The sequence below is a fragment of the Physeter macrocephalus genome, chromosome 3 (genome assembly GCF_002837175.3).
Source record: "Physeter macrocephalus isolate SW-GA chromosome 3, ASM283717v5, whole genome shotgun sequence".
NCBI lineage: Eukaryota > Metazoa > Chordata > Mammalia > Artiodactyla > Physeteridae > Physeter > Physeter macrocephalus.
This window is the reverse complement of record NC_041216.1, coordinates 9459414-9480736: the sequence shown is the minus strand read 5'-3', so window position 1 is coordinate 9480736 and position 21323 is coordinate 9459414. Positions and strand designations below refer to the sequence as shown.

Here is a 21323-nt window from a genome sequence, read left to right as displayed (position 1 = left end):
AGAAGTGCTTCCTTAAAGGAATAGGCCTCTCCCCAGCTCCTGGTTCTAGGTGAGTGTCCAGAAGGAGGTTCACTGCAATCCCTGGCTATACTCTTCTTCTCCCCCTCCCCAATTCAGCCCAGGTATGAGACAGCTCAGGGTGTAGGCACTGTGCCAAACTTGCCCACCCTGCCCTCCTGGGCTTACTTTGGCAGGTGGGCATAGAGCTGCCGAGGCTCCACTTGCCATTGGCCTGACAGCGGATGACCCTTTGGCCAGTGTAGTAGTAGCCAGGGTCACAGATGAGCATCAGCTGGGCCTGGAATTGGTACTGCGTCTCAAAGATGAGCCTCCATCGGCCGTGTTCCACACTGATGCTGCTGATGTCGGGACAGGTCACAGCTGGGGAGGTGAAAAGCAGAGAGGAGGATTAATAAGTTAATTACGGAAGACACTGACAGCCCAGAGCTGGGGACTGGGAGACCGTAAGGCAGTAATGATGAACCCAAGAGCCGTCAGTCCCCAGGCAGGTGTGGCCAATGAGTGAAGTGAGCTGGGTGGGGAATTAGCAACCTGGGGTGGGCAGATCTGCCAAATGAAAAAAGAAAGGGAGGTGGCACTCAGTCAGTGTTGACTGTGGATGTGAGACTGCAAATTCCAATTGGTCAGATCCGCCTTTTTCAAGAGAAGCTAGAAATATGAACTTTTTCATGTAAAATTTTCTGATTTTCAAATGTTGGCAAGAAATTCAAAAATGTTTAATAAAGCACTGCATAGGCCAAAGAACCAAACCAAAACCAAAACCAAGACACAAAACCTTGTATCTTCAGACTAGATATAGCCCATTAGGCTGCCAGCGTGTGACCTTGGCCTTAAAACTGAAGTATATCTCTGTTACTTTAGAGTTTTGTGATCGAAGGACATTCACGCCAACTTTCTGACAGTTTTTCCATCTAAAAGGAAGTGGACCAGTCATTCCTACACTCTGTGATGGTTTATGGAAACGTCTCAGGGAGCAATGGTCTATCAATGCTTTGAAGCAGTTTCAAACGGGAACCCAAGTTGGTAGATGGCAGTACCCACTTGTCTCAGCTCTCTGAGTCCCCAGCTTCCATGGGCATGTCTTTTCCCATTACTGGATTTTTAGCTCGCTCCTTGCAGGAATCTTTTCAGCTGCTTACCCAGCCCTTTGACACACACCCCTCCCCTACCCAAGGACTCACGGACACACTGTGCGGGGACATTGCGGTTGCTCCATAGGCCTGTCTCCAGACATTCTGCTGTGGCCTCGGCACCTGCCTGGAGGTGGTAGCCTTCGCTGCAGCTGTACACAGCCTTGGTCCCCACCGTGTACTCTTTGCCAAACACCATTCCATTCTTGGGGGCCTCAGGAAGCCCACAGGAAAGAGCTAGCGGAGGAAAAAAATGTCATGAGCATGTCTGCTTCAAGATGGTGTTCTGAGAACATATTTTTATCTTTCCTCTCGCTTGAGGCCCTAATAAAATGATAGTAAAGACTAATAAGAGGGAAAAGCCTCAAAACAAAAAAGAAAATGGGAAGATCAGTAGAGGAGATGAAAAAAAAAAAGCTTTGGAAGATGAAATGCAGATAGAAGTGTGTTGATGGATTAAATGGAGTTGAGAAGCTGCAGCACAAAATATACAGGAGGGAGCTATGGGGTGAGACCAGTTCTCCATCCCTTCCCACAAACACAGTGTAGAGACGTTCAGGCAGCCATTCTCCAAACTAAACAGAGAGGGTTTCCTTACCCACTGAAGGAAAAAAAAGAAAAAAAAAAGAAAAGAACTCCCTTGAGAGAATTAGGGATGCTATGGTAGAAGTAGGCATCCTGGAATAAAGCTCTTTTAATCCTTAAATATAAAGTCTCTCAGCCTAAAGCCTGCCCCTCTGTCTGCTTATCTCTGCCACATACTCAACTCAATTTCTTATTCATGGGAGAGACCTAGTGGGCAATGATAGCTGCATATAATAACAACAAAGGTAACCCACATCTGTTACCTGGAAAAATCAACCTAGCCTTTACTTTGAAATATGAACAATTAAAGATCACTACACAAATGAAGAAAACCAGCAGCATGAAAGTGATAAACAAAGATAAGATTAAAAATAGAAAGAAAAGTCTCCGTTAGGAAACAGAACTCAGGTAACAGAAGACATATAACTTTAAACTTCTGATCTTGAGAAAGTCAAGGTGACGTATAATAAAATGAGAAGAGAGGGCTTTGAAAAGAGAACAACAAAAAGTGAACAAGGAAGAGCTCTGTTAAGTTAAAAACAGGATCACCAAAATAAGCCTTAAATAGAAGGGGTGGAAATTGTAGACAAAGATATGGCTGCCTGCCATTTCAGCAAACAAAGGATATTGCAGCCATCTCAGCCCTACAGCCACCCACAACGGTGAGCGTTAAGGGAGCTCAGGATGGAGACAAATAGGCTGCCCCCTCAGCCACAGCAGCGTTAAGGGAGCTCAGGATGGAGACAAATAGGCTGCCCCCTAGCCACAGCAGCGGCCCACGACAGTGCACCCCCTCAGCCACAGCAGCGGCCCACGACAGTGCACCCAGAGGGGATTCAGGAATGGAAAGAACCAGATGCTGGCCCTAGATAGCTAAGGTGCATTTCAAAGGAATGATTTCAATGAGCCCTGACTCTGGCATCTTGTACAGAGAAAAGCGCTAAACTCATTAACCTGAGAGGTCTGGTTTTCTTTAATTAACAGTAATCTTTTGATGTTCTGACCACCTGGTTTTTGTTGCAAAAACTCCTATACATCCCGGCTCTTCCCTTGCCCCTTAGGAGCAGTCCCTCAGAGCTATCTGAGAGGCTGTCTTCTGGCCTTAAGTCTGTTGAATAAAAACATAATTCTCAACTTTTAGGCTGTGAAATAAAATTCATATTTTATGCAAGACAAGAAAAACTTAAACAAAAAATTTTCTCTGCCCTTTGGCCTCCTCTCCCTGCCTAATGTGCATCGTGTATCTGCCTTAGGTCTCGAGCAAACCTCCCCCATTGTCAGACATACCTGCTCAACCATAAAGAGCAACATTCTCCTACCATCAACAAGGCAACCCCTTAAAAGATAACATTCCTCTTGATCTTGTAAGGGGCCACGATGACATTTAGGTCTGGATTGTGTAAACTGTCAATAATACGTCATTTAACGTAGAGCCCTCTGCTTTAAAAACTTATATAACTTTGACGTCTAACGGGTGGAACAGTTCTCAGAGCTTTCTGAGATGCTGTTTCTGAGTTATAATCCTCAAATTTGGCTCGAATACAATTTTCCACTTCTTTCACAGATTGACTATTGATTAATTTTTGTCGACAAGGTTGTGCATTTTTTTTTCAGTCGACAGTTTTGGTGACTGACGGAGGGACCTAGAGCAGACTTCTCTCCTTCACCTGAACTCTACCTACGAGGACTCTACCTACGAGGATCTGGAATCTGGACCAGCAGAGGCCTCTGGCGCCCATCCGCCTCCTCGGAGAATCCAGACAAATTCAGATAAACCTCTCCTGGTTCTTGGAGCTCCTGATTATTGGTTGAAGATCCTGAGTTTTATTTGGTGGGGTGTCTAACAGGTACCTGGCTCCGCATTTGAAAGATACTAGGAGAGCCCAGTTGAAAGACACTGGGATTTGCTCAGTCGAAAGACGCTGAGTGGTCTGGGCTGAGTGGTCAGGAAGGAGGCTGACCTGACGTTTTCCCTCAGATCAGCTGCCTGTACGAGAACGTGTTGGGATAAAAGTGAAAATATTACGTGAGAGCTTTTAGCTCCGAAGAAGGGACATCTCCTCCTGGCCGAGAGGGGCTTTCTCAGGCAACTGAGAAACTTGCAGGAGTGGTGGAGGCAAGTCCTCACGCTGTGCAGTGGTCCCACGGGGATGCAACAGGGAAGAGCCAATTTTGACTCCATGTTGGATCTGTTTCTTTGACTTTAGCCTCTGCTTTTCGTTGCTTTCGTTCTTATAATCATACATCACGGCCTCTCTCAGGGAACCCCGCCCACCTGTGAATGGCTGCGAGAAAGAAGAAGTGAACACTTCCCCTCCCCGAGGCTGGCCATTCCAGGAGATGTTTTGCAAGACTGATGGCCCTTCTTACTTTACTTCCTCCCCGCCTCTTCCGCTCTATTCTGTCATTTTACTTTACTTCCCTCTCTGATTCTATAAAAGGAATTGGCATCCAGACTCTGATAAGATGGTTTTTTGGGGACCCTAGTCCGCCATCTTCTCGGTCTGCCGACTTTCCGAATAAAGTCGTATTCCTTGCCTCAGCGCCTCGCCTCCCGATTTATTGGCCAGTTGTGCGGCGAGCAGAGCGAGCTTGGACTCGGTAACATATTTGGCTGAGCCAGCTGGGAGCCGTGCTGCTCGTGGCTAGCAGGTCCCCGTTGGGGAATATCGGGGCGAGGCCCTAGCAGCTGCCAGGATCATTTGTCCTGAGGATCTTCCCTTCAAAGTTCCCTGAAGCAGCACGGGCTACCCCAGCACTCGGCAGTTGAAGCAAGGAACTGACAAACTTCTACGAGTCGACGGACTCGATTTTGGAGGGTAAGTCGCTCTGGCGTGCACACAGGGAACATATTCCCCCCTCTGTTTGGGCTTTTCCTCTATGGGACAAGCCAATTCGGTTGGGGTACCCTGTTGGGAATTGTTGTTGGACTGTACCTGATTTGGGGAACTGGTCCGTTGGGAACTAGTTCGTTGGTTTTGTAGGGTAAGTCTCCCTGATTTGGGAACTAGTTCGTTGGTTTTGGTCTTGGTTTTGTTTTGGTTTTGCGTGCATCGATGCTAGAATTTGTGCCTTTTGTGTTGGAATCTGTCTGCGTCTTTTGTGTTTTGGTGTTATCAAACTTATAAAAATGGGAAATACTCCATGTATCCCGAGAGAGAGCCCTTTGAGGCGTATATTAGATAAATGGGCAAAACATAGCCGTGAGCCTATGACTAAGAAAGACATGATATACTCTTGTATTAGGGTGTGGACCCAATATATGTTAGGATCAGAAGAACGATGGCCCCTGAATGGCTCACTCAATTATACGATCTCGCAGTTAGAAGTGTTTTGCAAAAGAGCAGGGAAAAGAGATGAGATTCCGTATGTAGAAGCATTTATGTTATTGCATCAGGAGGAAAAGGAGTCAGAGGGCTGCCACCTTATGGTGCAGCGATCTGAAAGAAAACCTAAGAAGGAACCTATTCTACAGGGGGAAGAGGGAGAAAATGAGAGTGGGGACATGTTATTTCAAAACGTAACCCCCCCTCCAGCCTATCCAGCTCCCCCAGTGGCTGAGCAGGCTGCATTGGCAGGTGTTCCACCTGCACCCCCCCCCACCCCCATGCTGCCAACATATTCACTGCCTCCTGGTTCACCTACCCATGAGGATCAAATAGCAGTTTCTATAGTAACCCCTGGAGCACAGGAACCTGGTTTAGTATCACCATCTAAGACCCGATAGAGCACCCAATTTGGACTGGGAGCCACTTCTGCAGCAGGGCAATTTCCCTTGTGCTGATATCCTGTAAGAGGCCAGGGGACTCCCTTAGACTTGAGGCGTCCAGTTCTAATTTCCCCTAAGGAGCCCCTGGTAACTTTGACAGTGGGGAACAAGTTGATTGACTTTCTTATAGATATGGGTGCCACATATTCTGTGGTAAACACCAAGGTGGCACAAAAAACTTCTCAGCCTATCCCGGTGAAGGGAGTTTCTGGAGAAGTACAAAACCATTCGTTCTTACAACCTCAGAATGCCAACGAGGGGACCTCACCCTACAGGGCCATGGATCCCGAACAGATGTGGACCTCTCCTTCCCTGAGGCACAGGCCCTCTGGCTATGCATTTCATGGCCCCGTCTGCCCCAGACATCAGGGGCAAAATTCAGAAAGCAACTGCTGGTCCTCAGACTCCAATGAACGATTTGTTCCAATTGGCTTATTCGGTTTTCAATATACCCAGAGAAATATGAAAAAGGCCCGAAAGACTGTAATGGCTTTGTCTGCTCAGAGACCAACAAAGGGGAAACAAAGTCATCCTAGAAGAAACTTGCCTGTATCTTTGAGATGCAAATGTCCTATCTGGTCTTCTCTGGTCTAACTCTGCCATCTTTTTAAAATGCAAATTTTGAAAAAGATGGTAAAGTAATTTAGAACCTGTTTTCCATAAATATTAGTAAAAAGGGTTTAGCCATCTAGACAAGTGAGCTTGATTTGTTCCATCTGCCAGAAACCCAATTTTAATCCAACCTCTTTTGTAAATTGATGGGTTTTATTTTACATTGCTGTACCCGACTCAGGGCTGAAATTTTGAAATGAGAGCTATGATGTCTCTCTGTTTGTTTGTGTGTTTGTATGTGTCTTTGTCTTCGGATAACATTGCTGAGGTTAATCTGTAAATGATCTCTATTTAATTGGCTTAAAGAAAAGTAAGTGCTTACAAACCAAACAATTCTAAATACAAGAGAAATTAAGATAAATGAGTTTTCAGGTTCACGTGGACTGGGAAATATTTAGTATTAAATTAATACCTGGTATTAATGTTTGTTTGTTGATCTAATTAATATAGACATGTCTTTAGAGCCATCAACATTAAGTATAATACTTTCACTGCACCTAGGTTTAATAGAAGTTAAATAAAATCTTGTTATACCTGTTGCAAATTTGTCAGCAAGAGAAATAACTTGATATGATGAAACTTTAAAGTAAATGGAAACGAGATAAGAGCTTTTAGGTAAACTCTATAAGAATAATTATGTTCTAAAAATCATCTAAAATAGTTTCTCCAGATTTTGGTAACTATTACTTATCTCTTGGTTTTCACTAGAAATTAAGGTTTTTAAGAGTCGGGGATTCTAATTTAAATATATAATTAAAGCTACTGGAAATAATAAAACATTTCAGTATGGTAGAATGTGTGCTTTCAGTTAAGAAGGTATGAAGAATGGAATTACATTTTACTGAGAAAGTTTTATACAAGGTCAGGATTAACTAAATTTAGATTGAAGTTAACTAAGTAAATGGATTCTGTTAAGTAAGCTAATACAAGACGAATTTGATCTCTCTCTCTCTCTGTTAGAAGTGCTCCTTTTTGATAACAGATTGTATGAGTCTCTGTGCCCTTAGGTGATCCGTATTTGTTTTCTTTTAATCGTTTTGTGACTTTGGTTAAATGAATAAGTATTGTTTCACAGTGACCTATGATCCTGTTGTGTTTTAAAACATTTTTGATATTTTTAACAAACTTCCCAAATATCAAAATCTGACTAAAGCCTTTTAGTCTCCAGCTGACTCTGGGATACTTCAGAAACAGCATCTCTGAGACATCTCAGAGAGGAATGTCAAACTAAGTTTATTTGGTATGTTAAATTACTTCAAAAACATTGTCAAGTGATTGGAGATGAACCTTAGGTTATAGAATATTTAATACAGATATTCCAAAATTTATATGGAATCTCTAACACCTGATATGATGTCCTGATATGTTATCAATCATAATTCTAGTTATTCTAAAATGTTATATGTCACAGAAATATCCGTTTCCTGCTATTTGCATTGTACTCAAATCTTTAACCATGCTATTTTAAGTTTTGTCCTGATGCTTTAACAAAATGAGGATTTTCAAGAAGACTCATAAAAAGGAACTTTTTGACAAATATAAGTTTCTGATAGCCTTCAGATAATATCACTGGATTGGGTGACAAATGACAAAACTAATGGAAAATGTGATAACTTCAACCGGATCAACAGGAATTAATCAATGAACTAGTAAATATGGGACTGAATGAACTGGTAAATATGATTTATAACTTTATGCCTTTGGGAAATATACTGGCTTTAATCTTTGTTTTTCAGAAAAAAACCTTTTCTCTTATGCTATGACCTACAACAAGTTGATAAAGTATGCCTTTGTAAACAAAGATGAAACATTTATCTTTTTCTCTCTACCTGGTTGATCCTGCCAGGAGCATATGCTTATCTCAAAGATTAAGCCATGCATGTCTAAGTATGCATGGCCAGTACAGTGAAACTGTGGATGGCTCATTAAATCAGTTATGGTTCCTTTGGTCACTCGTTATTGGAACTGGAATTACAACTAGTTATACTAATCGTTTTAATTTGTTCTTTGTTTCCAAATTGTTTGTGCTTTGTGTGTCCCTGCTGCACTATGTCTTTGTCAATGTTACTAGCTGCATTACTTATATCCCGTCTATTTCATAAGATTGTTGTCTCTTACAGTGCCTAGTGTGTAACCAGGCCCCCAGCAAAACTTCTCACGTTTATAACATAAAATAATTGTAATAGTGTGATTCTACGTATGGGAAGAAGCAACAAGGGGAAATGTCTCCTGATCATAATTAGACAGAGGATCCAGAGAATCTTTAATTATCAATAGGGCCTAATCCAAAAATTAGCACCTGGAGTGGCATATCAACAATTTTTACCTGACCTGGGATGAGCCTCCCAGCACTGTGGGACAAAATTTGATCAAGACATGTCTCCCAAATATTGGTCAAATTCCTGACCAAGAGGAAAGGATCAGTCACCAGAGACTGCAGCCCTCCAACGTCAGCAGGTGAACCCTGAGGAAACTCAGGAAGGAGAAGAATACCTGCCATCTAGCAGGCATCAGATTGCAGCCATTTCCTACGGTGAGCCATGAAGAAACTCAGAATGTGAAAATACAGGATACAGACCCCAGGTAGCTGTGGTACATATCAAAGGAATGATTTCAGTGAGCCCAGACACTGGGCTAAAGTTTTTAACTTGAGATGTGGCCTCCCAGGCTTGAAGACCTCAAAATTCCCGATAACTCTCAACTTTCTACGTTGTGAATATTTTTTAAGTCTACAGGTGTAAAGCAGACACTTCCAAAGAGGAACAAAAGAAGACCAATCTCATCATTTGGAACACTGGCACCGATGGCGGACACTCCCAGAAAGATCCATCTGACAGAGCAGTTAGAATGGTTGTTACCCCTTTTTCCACAAGATTGTGGAATGCACATTCACAGTGGGGAACTGTAACAGGGAAGAGCCAATTTTGACTCCATGTTGGATCTCTTTCTTTGACTTTAGCCTTTGCTTTTTGTTGCTTTTGTTATTATAATCGTTCATCATGGCCTGCCTCAGGGAACCCTGCCCACCTGTGAATGGCTGCGAGAAAGAAGAAATGAACACATCCCCTCCCCGAGGCTGGCCATTCCAGGAGATGTTTTGCAAGACTGATGGCCCTTTTTGCTTTACTTCCCTCTCTGATTCTATAAAAGGAACTGACATCCAGACCCCGTAAGATGGTTTTTTGGAGACCCTGGTCCAACATCTTCTCAGGCTGCCAACCTTCCGAATAAAATCGTATTGTTGCCTCAGCACCTCGTCTCCTGATTTACTGGCCTGTCGTGGGGCGAGCAGAGCGAGCTTGGACTTGCTAACAGGGAAACCAACTCATTTTAATTAAACAACTTCCTCTGCACGAATAAGAACCGGCCATTCTGTGATCTGAGCACCCACAGTGCTCGGGAGGGAGAACCCGAGACATGAAGAGGAGCTGAAACAACTCTAGGGGGGAAACCTAGAGGAATTAAGCTCATAGGCAGCACATTGCCCCACCACACAATTTCACTAGTAACTTTTATCCTCAACAAATTCAGCTTTAAAGTGGGAAATAGAGTCTCAAACAGAAAAACGAGGGGCATCAGAAAGCCAAACTCCAGCTAACACCCCAGCCAGATTCATGTCTTACACTTGCAAGTACCTAATTAATTGGGAAAATTATATTAAAGGAGATCTCAACCTAAAATGGCCAATATGGGGCTCTTTTATTGTGTATGCAGTTAAAAAAAAGCCGGCTTGATAAAACATCTTTTCAGAATTCTGACCTTAAAAAAACAAAAGCTCTTCTAGGGGGCATTTCTCTTCCTGTGTCTTTGAGGTGTAAATCTTCCACCTGATCTTCTTAGGTGTTTTGTGTGTGTGTGTGTGTGTTTTCAAAAATTGGTCTCTGCCATCTGGAAGGTGCACATAGGATACACATGTGGCAATCAGACAGACTGGGATTCTGAGCAGTCTTCTGTGCCAGCTCTCAGGGGCTTTTGCTGTCTTAACCTTTGTTGCATCAGCCTGTACAGTGAAGATCTTTACTTTCTTAGACTGTTTTTGGGAGTAAACTTTCTAGATCTTGTGAAGGCTACATCCTTCACACTTTCTTATGGGGATGCCTCTTGCGCCTTATTGGTTTGAGTCCACTATTTACATATATCTCATTAATGGCCAGATTATGGATCCTTTAAATTGGAGGAACTTCTAAATTGATCAATTTTTAGAGAACTTTCATTATAAAGAGCTGTTTCGTTGGTACCTTTGGGGGTGGGGGAAACAAATTAGAAGGTGGAAAAAGATATATAATGGTTAACCTAAGAACTCCTTTAATTTAAAACAGACAAACAAAAACTGGTCTGGGAAGCCTTATTTCTGGTCTCTGAGTCCCCTCAGTGGGTCTAACAGATGCTATATCTTCCGGGCTTAATTCTTCCAAATAAAACATAATTCTCAACTTTTAGGCTGTGCATTTTCTTTAGTCGACAAAATGAAAAGTAAATGAAATTTCCCAGAATATAGACCAAAAAGACAGAGACTGAAAATGAGAGAGAAAAGGACTGGAAATACAGGGAATCAGCCCAGGAGGTCCAGCAGGTCTGGGTTGCAGGAAAAGAAAACAGAGAAAGTGGAGGGGATGGAATGATCATAGATGGAAGTGTCCCAGAGCTGGAGAGAGAGAGTGTTCAGATTGAAAGGTGCCAAAGGCAGCTCATCTCACTGCCCCTCCCTGGCCCTTCTCTCTTGGATAACTGAGAGGACAGAAGGTAACCTCTTAGCCTGAGAGACTACCAGGCTGTCTAGTGATCTCCATCACACACCACAGTCCCCCAAACCCAGAGGGACACCTCCCGTGGGTAGGAGAGGAGGGGGGAGAATCACAAAGTACCTGAAAGCTTGTGGTGGAATGAGGCCTCTGAGGGAGAGAATGTGTAGTGAAAGAACGGGCAGGGGAAGGAGAGAGAAAGCATTAGGATGCATAGACTCTCCAATGTGCTGTGTTTGTCAGTGGAGAAGTCATGGTTTGGAAAGCAGCAGCAGGGAAAGGGAAGCAGGCCAGGCCTTTCGTCCCGGGTTCTGTGGGAAATAGGGGATGAGCACCCTCCCCTGAAAAGGGCCACAGCATCTGTGTTCTCCGAGGAGAGCCACAGTCTCCGTGGAGGAAGGAAGTGAAGAGAGCCTTCTGGGCGGTGACTGAGGGTGTACACTTGTTGGCCATGGAACCAGGATTCCACGAGAGCACGGAGGGAATGGCAGAGAGGGAGGGCATCGGAGAGGAACTTGGGCTGGGGCTGGGGCTGGGGAGAAGCAGCACACAGCAGTGTGGGGATGAGTGGACAGAGCTTGGTTTTGGGAAGTGACAAAAGATAGAGGTGAGGGGCTTCCCTGGTGGCGCAGTGGTTGAGAGTCCGCCTGCCGATGCAGGGGACGCGGGTTCGTGCCCCGGTCCGGGAAGATCCCACATGCCGCGGAGCGGCTGGGCCCCTGAGCCATGGCCGCTGAGCTGAGCCTGCGCGTCTGGAGCCTGTGCTCCGCAACGGGAGAGGCCACAACAGTGAGAGGCCCCGGTACGGCAAAAAAAAAAAAAAAAAAGATAGAGGTGAGAGGCCTGGTTGCTTCCAACTAGAACTTTGGGGAAAAGACTTGTCTGTGTGGATACAGTTAGAAAAATGGAAACTGAAGCCAAAAGGCGTTTGCCGTTTGCGGACAATCAGTTCTCTGTGAACTTTGCTTAAAGCATCAAAGAGAATATCAATGATGCACCGCTTCTGTTCTTTGAGAAAGCTCAGGCACAGGCCCGAGAAGGTTGTGAGAGTCAGAGATGACAGATGTCACTTAAAAAGTACGTCACCATGCTGGGAACCAAAACACAAGAACCTCAACCTTAAGTGATTTCTTGTTTTTGTCTATATAATTGGTAAATTTTTTCTTTCTTTTTTAAAATGCAGTATATAATGTTGAGAATCTGAGAGGAAAGACAACAATCTGCTGGTGGAGGTATAAGTGAAGACAAACTTTCTGGATGGCAACGAGTATCAAAAGCTGTAGACTTTGTATAGGTATGATTCAATAATCTCATTTCTGGGAATTTATTTTAAGGAAATAAATATGGATGGTCCCAAAGACGGAATTATAAGGATTTTAACAGCAGCACTGTTTATAGTAGCAAAAAATACAGAAAGTCAATTGACCAACAATAGGATGATACTTGAATAAATGACAGTTTTTCCATAATGCTACACAACCATTGCAAATATTGATGACCAAGTGTATTTAATCATGTGATAGATGCTAACAAAATATGAAAAGCTTTGTACACCAATAATGCCTTTTTTTTTAATAATGCCATTTTTATAAACAATATATGAACGACCAAAGGAAATGTTAACAGCAGTGATTTCAGTTGATGGGGTTATAGGTTATTTTCACTTTTTCTTTGGCATTATCTATAGTTTCTTTTTTCTTCTAAAGATTTCTAGTCTGAATGTATATTACTTTAAGGAAAATAAAATCCCATAAATGATCAAAAGCGATGCATGCAGACTTCCTGGTATACATCACGTGCTTGATCGCTGATGACTGAGTAGGTGATGGTCACTGTTCGCCCTGCTTCCCTCTACCCCTGGTCTCCTCCCACCTGACCTGGCACTTCAGCCAACTGCTTTGCATATTTTGTGATCTCTCTCAGAGTCTGTGGTTTTGCAAATACTTTTGCTGTTGCCTAGAATGTTTTCCTTGCCAATGCCTGGCCCTCAACTTTCCTTGTTCTATGAGCCCAAGCAACCCCTCTTCTGGAAGACCCCTAGCTGTAACAGGAGCAGGTAGGTCCCCTCTTAACCTTGGGCTCCCACAGTACTGTTTGCGTTCCTGATATAGCACTTCCTTCCTCTGTCATTTGGCATTTTTGTGGCTACATATCCATCTCCCTCCCTGCTCTGAAAACACTGACACTGTGTTTTACACATCTGTCTATCCCCAGGGCTTCAGATATTACGGATCCTCAGTACATGTTTGCTGAAAGAATGAATTAATTATCTATGAGGAAGCCCACATTTGGAAGTGATTGGTCCTGGGACAAGCCCAAGTTGCAGGTAGGACCCAAGCCACCTGTCACCCTTTTCCCACCTGCTTCTCACCTTGACAGAGAGGAATGGCCTCGCTCCATAGGTGGTAGCCCTGGGGGTGCCGGGTGCAAATGGCCATGCTGTGTCCCACCAACCGGTAGCCGGCGTTGCAGCCGAAGTGGATGGAGCCTCCAGGCTGGGTGCTGGTCTGGCCCAGAAGGAAGCCATGGAGTGGAGCCCTGGGCAGGCTGCAGTAGGGAGCTGGACAACAAGATGAGGGTCAGGTGACCACACACAGCGGGAAGACAGAGGTGGTCCTTCATGCAGGCCCCGCCCCCTTGCTTCTCCCTCTCTTTCCCTATCTTCACCACTGCCGGGTCCACTGCTAGTGAGGAAGTTGATACTGAAAAGCAGCCAGTTTAGGAAAGCCAAAGAAAAGAAGAAAAGAAAGGAAAAAAAGGAAAGGAAAGAGAAGAAAACAGAAGAAAAAAACAGCTCCATGAAGCACTCGGTCCCCTTTGTACCTGGAGGCAGCACTAGTTGTGCAGCTGAGTTCAGGCTCTCGAATCCCACCATATCCCAAAGGGACACAGAAAATAGAACCCAGTGGGGTTGGTTCCAGAAGGGTGTGACCGCAGGGGCGAGGCCTCTGGAGTCAGGGCTGCGCTCAAGTCCCTCTCCCCCCTTTCCACAGTTCTGTGACTTGGGACAAATCACTGAGGTGTTTTCAGCTCCGCTTTCCTCACCTGTGTGGTGCAATTGGCAATGCCTCCCTCATAGGTTTTGGGACAATTTAAATGGGATCGTGTCTGTAAAGCCCCCAGCTCAGTGCAGGGCACTCAGTGCTCAGTAAATGGTCCCTGTCCTGCTTTCTGTTGTGTGTGGAGGATGGGGGGAGAGAGACCTGTGGCAACCCAGGGCATCAAAGCCACAGTCCTAATTCCCCCTCAACATCTGGCTTCAACTTATTTCATTCATTTATTCAACAGACAGATAGCGAGTGTCTATTATATGCCAGGTGCTGTTCTCAGTGCTGGGAATACAACAGTGAAGAGAACAGACAAAAACCCCAGCCTTAGAGAACTTGGCAATAAAAACCTCTGCCAGGGATGCTCGGGGGAAGTTCTGTGAGGCCGGGAAAGAGGGATAACCAAAGGAGCACAGAGAGCAAGCCCATTCATCTGCTCTAAGAGTCCCTGGCATGGGATCAAGGTAGGATGAAGATGACAGGACCCTTCCTGCATCCTCCCCACAGTATATGGTCCTCTGGCCTCTTACGTGATCACCAGAAACGCTTCCTTACTTCTGCTTTGCCACCTGTGTCCTGTTTACGTGGTATCTACAAGTCTACCTCGGTCAAGAACAAGAACCTCAGTTATAAAATATACATAGTCACAGTGATAGAGGCATGTGCAAAGTACACGACTCTACTGTATTTCCATTAAGGCCTCATTGTTTCACCAGGTAATTAATTCACTTTCTATGTGGCGTATGTGTTGTAATTCTAACTGACTCATTACCCACAAACATGTGATTAATCTTTAAAAACATCAAGGGAAGCACAACTCCTTAATGGCTTTTAGTTCAGAGTTTAGCAACTAGCATAGTGAAATGCTGCTAAATTGCTTTAGTTCTCTTTTGTGTTAGTAGCTTCTAGGATCTCAGCCTGACCCTCCCTGACAGATGGCTTAAGGTTTCTTTTCCATCAGGAGGAAACCGAGGCCTGAAGAGGCTGTGTGACAGAGTCGACTGCCGACCCTGGGGGGCGTGAAGGTACCCTCCTTCTTGTGTGCGTGGGGGGAAGGAATTTGGGGTCCACTTTGCAGAGGAAATGGATGCTGAGATAGTAAAGCTCCTTCTCTTCCCAGGCTCCCCTCAGCTTCATCTGGTTGGTCCCCCCTCCAAAGCCATACCTAAGAGTTTCTTAAGACTTCGATAGCCCGCTAAGTTTGGGTTGGTCTTCCAAGTCGGCAGCCCATGAGAAGAGTTGGACTGAGACAAGGGGCAACTCAGGCTATAATATGTATATCTGACATCCCTTCTAACCAATATTCTTTGAAAATTTGTCCAACGTTTGTTTGGAACTCAGGCTAAATGCAGCCAGGGGAAAGAGTGCTGCAGGGGGACTGGCGCCTGGTGGAACTCGCCATGGTCTTAAGTAATTCATTTCTGCTCCTGAGCTCACAGAGCCAGCCAGCAGTTCAACAGACCCACTGCCCTGCAGGATGGGCAGCAAGCAGCTTTCCAAATTTTCTTTCCAGCGACAGACAGCAATGCCCGTGATGGGAGTTCAGATAACTTTGATTTTCTCCATCTCATTTTATTTCCAAGGATATTTTTGTGCTCCTTGTAGATGGCTGGCTGGTCAGCTATCCGGTTGGATTGGCCCTCGATCTGACTCTGCCTGTGAGATATGGCTTGCAGAGCAGAAGAGGCTCCTGGACTTGGAATATAACCCATCGTTTGCTGCTTGTCTAATATTTGCCAGTTGGGGACCCACATCTTAGGGTTTTTTGGTTTAAAGGACCTTTTATTAACATTTCAACAGTGTTAGGGACAGGACCACCTATAGGCCTTATCAGGTCACATACAATAAACTTATCCAAAAGACGCAGGCTGGCAGTATAAGCAGAAAGAGGGAAGAGCTTAAAAGTGGGGAGAGGTAGAGAGAAAGGGGAGATGGGAAAATGTCAAGGACACTGTGCAGCTAGAGGAGAGAGTGCCTACGAGCAGGACAAAGGCTGCCAGTCCCCAGGCCCGTGGAGGAGCTCGGCCAGGCATGAGGATATGGCCCATGGCTTATTGTTCTGGGTGAGAAACGTAAGGGGCTCAGGGGTTGTGGCCCTTCTCATGAGTCTTTATGTTTTACTCACCTGCATACCGAATCTTAAAGCCCTTCCGATTGTAGGCATGGTCAGACGACCAGCGCAGGTACACAGAGTTGCTTGAGCTGGTGACAATCAGGGGAGCTGAGTAATTCCCACTGAGGGCTTTCAGCAGAGGACTTTGTCCTGAGGGACCTGGGAGGAGAGTGTGGACACCGGATTACAGACTATCACAGCTATCAGAGATACTAGATGTGATACCTTTAATGTAACCACCTCCGATTTTCCCCTCCTCAAGTGAAGACGTGAAGATTTGGGATGGTAACCCAGCACCATCACTGGCCCATCTACTCCTCGCTCAGTATCCACAGGCTTCGCTCTAGGTGCTCTCCCCTCCTGAGCCCTAAAGCAGGGATCCAAGAAGTCCCTGACGACACACAGCAGTTGGCAGGTGAGAAGACATCTATTTGCCATCCTGGGACTTGCCCACAGTCAAGGAACCGGGTTAAAAGAAGATCTGGTTTTCAACCTGGGAACATTTTCTATCTCACCATCCTACTTGTGCATACTAAAAACAGTTCAGTCCCTGCCACATAGAAAAAATATTTATGAATGAATAGATAGCAATAAAGCTAGAGGAAAACATCATCATGTCTCAATGTCATAAATAACATAGCTCCCCAATGGTCCCTTCCAAGGCTCTTCCAGAAAGGCCCCCCTCTTCTTTCTCTCCTCCTTAGAGGAGAGAGGAAGTGCATCCCAAGGGTGCTGATTCAAGGGAGGCAGAGTACAAAGCTAGATAATCCAAAACACAGGATTTATTATCCTGGAAAGAGCCCTGAGTGATGGTTCTCATATGCTGCCGAGACAGCTCTTGGGAGCCTGGCAAAAGTAATAGACCACATTAAACAAAGGAGAGCCATCAGAACTGCTGTGACAAACTATGAAGGAAGGGGTCAAATGGCTCAGAGGAATGGCATGCTGGGATAGGTCTGCTGTATTAGACCAGTACACCCACCAGCTGACCGTGTCCTTCGGGAGGATCTGGGGGACTCACCAGTTCCTAAAGCAATAAGGAATGCACTGCTGAGGGGGTGAGGACGAACATCATCAACAACCTGAGAATTGGCTGTCCTCTGTAGGTGGAAACTGATGGGAGGAGAGGCTGTCACCAAGCTGGGCTTCCTAGTATTGATGGGGAGGAAAGGAGCCTAAATACAGAGGCCAGGCAGAAGCACTGGTTGGCATAATTACTAAAATGGGCAGCAAGATTGGGATGGCAGCCAGGAGGGCCTGACCTGCAGGATCTATGGAGATGGCTGACATAGCATGATATTCCTAAGGGCAAGATAGATGGGCGGCCAAAAAAAATGAACATATGAACAAAACAGATCATGAATATATAAGCAGAAGGGTGTAGAAAGTTCCAATCCCTGGAGTAATTTGGAGACTTGAGCCAGGTTTCGTTTCTTACTCCAGAATACTTTGGCTGAAGGAGGGGCTGGGTCCTTATGAAAAAGGAGCCTGCAAAATAACACCAGTTGGATATGGTAGTGATTCCCGAGTCTTTATACCAAAAGACCCACCACTATTAATTCAGGGAACTGAATATTGGGGAAAACGGAATGTCTGGATATTTGGAAGACTTGTATACAGAGTGTGTGTATTGATGCTGATACCTGGGACCCAAAGCACTATCATGGCTCCTTTGTTACAACAGGGTTATATGAGGGATGGGATTGGTAAGAAATGGAGTCTTGTCCCCAAAACTTAACCCAGTAGTAGCCTCAACTGCAGTAGCTATGCCAGATGTAGTATATTCATTAGAGCAGATTATCATAGCTTTGGTTGTATGAAATGCAGTTATTGATCTAAGCAATGCATCCTTTTCTATACCCACCAGAAAGGAGGATTGTAAGCAATTTGCATTTACATGAGAGAGACAACAGTATACATCCATGGTCTTGCTCCAGAGCTATGTTAATTCTCCTGCTCTGTCATAATGTAGTATGAAGAGATGTGGACCATCTGGACATCCTGCAGAATACAGCGTATTGATTTACTATATCGATGACGTTGTATTAATTGGATCTGATGTGCCAGAAGGGACAATTAGTGTAGATGCCTTTGCAAGACACACGCTCCAAAGGGTAAGAGAGGAACCCTACAAAGAGTCAGGTGAATTTTTTAGGGTCCTGTGGTCTGCGGCATGCTGAGACATATCCTCCAAATTAAAGAGCAGGTTATTGCACCTTTCCCCTCCTACCACCAAGAAAGAAGCACAGTGTTTGGTAGACCTCTTTGGGTTTTGGAAGCAGCATACTCTTCACTTGGGAGTACTTCTATGACCCATTTATTGGTTGACATTCAAGGGGCTAGCTTTGAGTGGTGGCTAGATTAAAGAAAGGGTGCTGTAGCAGGTCTAGGCTGTTAACATGAGCAGCCCTGCTCATACAACTCATCAGCTTCCATGGTACTGGAGTTTCTGTGGTAGGGAAAGACCTTGTGTGGAGCATCTGGAAAGTCCTAATTGGGAGGCTGCATCATAGACTCCTGGGGTTTTGAAGCCAGTCTGTGCTACCTGTAGCAGGGAACAATTTGATTTACTTACCATCAAAGATCTCAAACTCATCATATTGCTTCTCACTGAGAAAGTACTCCACTGTGAGGGTGATGTTATATTCAGGCTCCACTCTCACCAGCCAAGAGCAGGTCTGGAACTGGGGATAGCTTCCCGGGTAGCTCTGACTCAGGATCACACCTGTGGAGTCCGTCAGAAGCTCATTCGTTGGGCAGTGCACTTCGAGAAAGAAAGAGAAATACCAGGTACATGGGATGGAGATGGAACGAGTGCCAACACATTCCCTTTTCCCTGGTGAAGAAGACAACCATTGGAAAACCAGACGGTATTTGAGCATATTCAAGCAAGACTCCAATACCCATCATTTCACTGCTCCATGGCATGAGTTGGTCTCAGATTCTGTGTCAATGTTACTATATTGCTGAGACTCAGGCTTGGTCAGTTGGTTGGAATCACTTCTTAGCTCAGATATGGGCTCTGGAGCAGGTGGGGATGATACGTACATACAGATAACTGTAAGACATCCTCAAATCCAAGAGCTAAATGAGTTTGATTTGTACAAGGAGAGTATAGGGTGGAGGTAAGCCCATGGGATTTTGAGTCAAACACACCTGGATTTATAGTCCACCTCTGTCACTTACTACTTGTGGTCTTGAACAAATTATTTCCTTTCTGTGCAATAGCTTCACCATCTCCAACCCAAAAAGATAACACCTACCTTACAGGGCTGTTGTATTGCACAAAATGCTATATAATTATATATTATTTAATATAATTATATATTAAGATTATATATTATAATATAATATATTACCATATTATACTAAATAATATATGTATGGCATGCCTCCATAAATTATAGAGATGATGATGATAATTACACCAGGAACAGAAGGAAACAGCAGAGCATGGCTGTGACCTGATTAGTAATACTAAGATATCTAGAAAGAAATTGAAGATGAAACAAATAAATAGAAAGATATTCTGTGTTCATAGGTTGGAAGAATTACTATTATTAAAATGTCCATACTTCCTAAAGCAATCTACAGATTCAATGCAATCCTTATCAAAACACCCATGGCATTTTTCACAGAACTAGAACAAATAACTTCAAAATTTGTATGGAAGCACAAAAGACCCTGAATAGCCAAAGCAATCTTGAGAAAGAACAACAAAGCTGGAGTTATCATGCTTCCTGACTTCAAACTATACTACAAAGCTACAGTAATCAAAACAGTATAGTGCTGGCACAAAAAGTGACACATAGATCAATGGAACAGAATAGAGAGAAATAAGTCCACACATATGTGGGCAATTAATCTATCATAGAAGAGGCAATGGGGAAAAGACAGTCTCTTCAAGAAGTGATGTTGGGAAAACTGGACAGCTACATGTAAAAGAATAAAACTAGACCATTTTCTCACATCATATACAAAAATAAACTCAAACTGGATTAAAGACTTAAATCTAAGATCTGAAACCATAAAACTCCTAGAATAAAACATAGGTAGTATACTCTTTGAAATCAGTCTTAGCAATATTTTTTTGGATCTGTCTCCTCAGGCAAGGACAACAAAAGCAAAAATAAGCAAATGGGACCACATCAAACTAAAAAGTTTTGGCACAGCAAAGGAAACCATCAACAAAAATGAAAGGTCAGGCATTTCCTCTTGGTTAGTAAGCTGAAAGTCTTTAACATTTGGAGATGATTCCTGGCGACTTTGCCTGAGCTCCCAGAGCCGTGTGGCTGACAGGGTCTTGGTGTTCTGGCCGAGTGTCAGGCCTGATCCTCTGAGGTGGGAGAGCCGAGTTCAGGACATTGGACCACCAGAGACCTCTTGGCCCCATGTAATATCAATCAGCGAGAGCTCTCCCAGAGATCTCCATCTCAATGCTAAGACCCAGATCCCCCCAACAGCCAGCAAGCTCCAGTGTTGGATGCCCCATGCCAAACAACTAACAAGACAGGAACACAAACCCACCCATTAGCACACAGGCTGCCTAAAGTCATACTACGTTCATAGACGTGCCTAAACACATCACCAGACGTGGCCCTGCCCATGAGAAAGAAAAGATCCAACCCCACCCACCAGAAGACAGGCAGCAGTCCCCTCCACCAGGAAGCCTACACAAGCCACTGAACCAAACTCACCCACTGGGGGCAGACACCAAAAACAACAGGAACTACAAACCTGCAGCCTGCAAAAAAGAGACCCCAAACACAGTAAGTTAAACAAAATGAGAAGACAGAGAAATATGCAGCAGATGAAGGAGCAAGGTAAAAAACCACCAGACCAAACAAATGAAGAGGAAATGGGCATTCTGCCTGAGAAAGAATTCATAGTAATGATAGTAAAGATGATCTAAAATCTTGGAAGCAGAATGGAGAAAATACAAGAAACGTTTAACAAGGACCTAGAAGAACTAAAGAGCAAACAAACAATGAGGAACAACACAATAAATGAACTTAAAAATTCTCTAGAAGGGATCAATAGCAGAATAACTGAGGCAGAAGAACGGATAAGTGACCTGGAAGATAAAATAGTGGAAATAACTGCCACAGAGCAGAATAAAGAAAAAAGAATGAAAAGAATTGAGGACAGTCTCAGAGACCTCTGGGACAATATTAAATGCACCAACATCCGAATTATAGGGGTCCCAGAAGAAGAAGAGAAATAGAAAGGGTCTGAGAAAATATTTGAAGAGCTTATAGTTGAAAACTTCCCTAACATGGGAAAGGAAATAGTCAATCAAGTCCA

At 44.3% G+C, this 21323-nt stretch overlaps 1 protein-coding gene across 1 annotated transcript in view; it reads right to left on the bottom strand.

Annotated features, from left to right (window-relative positions):
* Positions 1–21323, bottom strand: part of CSMD2 (CUB and Sushi multiple domains 2) — a 653863-nt gene that overhangs the window by 70162 nt on the left and 562378 nt on the right. Inside the window, 5 exon segments of the mRNA XM_055082266.1 lie at positions 187–381; positions 1203–1388; positions 13231–13419; positions 16032–16178; positions 18595–18783. Of these exon segments, the coding sequence (XP_054938241.1) occupies positions 187–381; positions 1203–1388; positions 13231–13419; positions 16032–16178; positions 18595–18783 (906 nt within the window).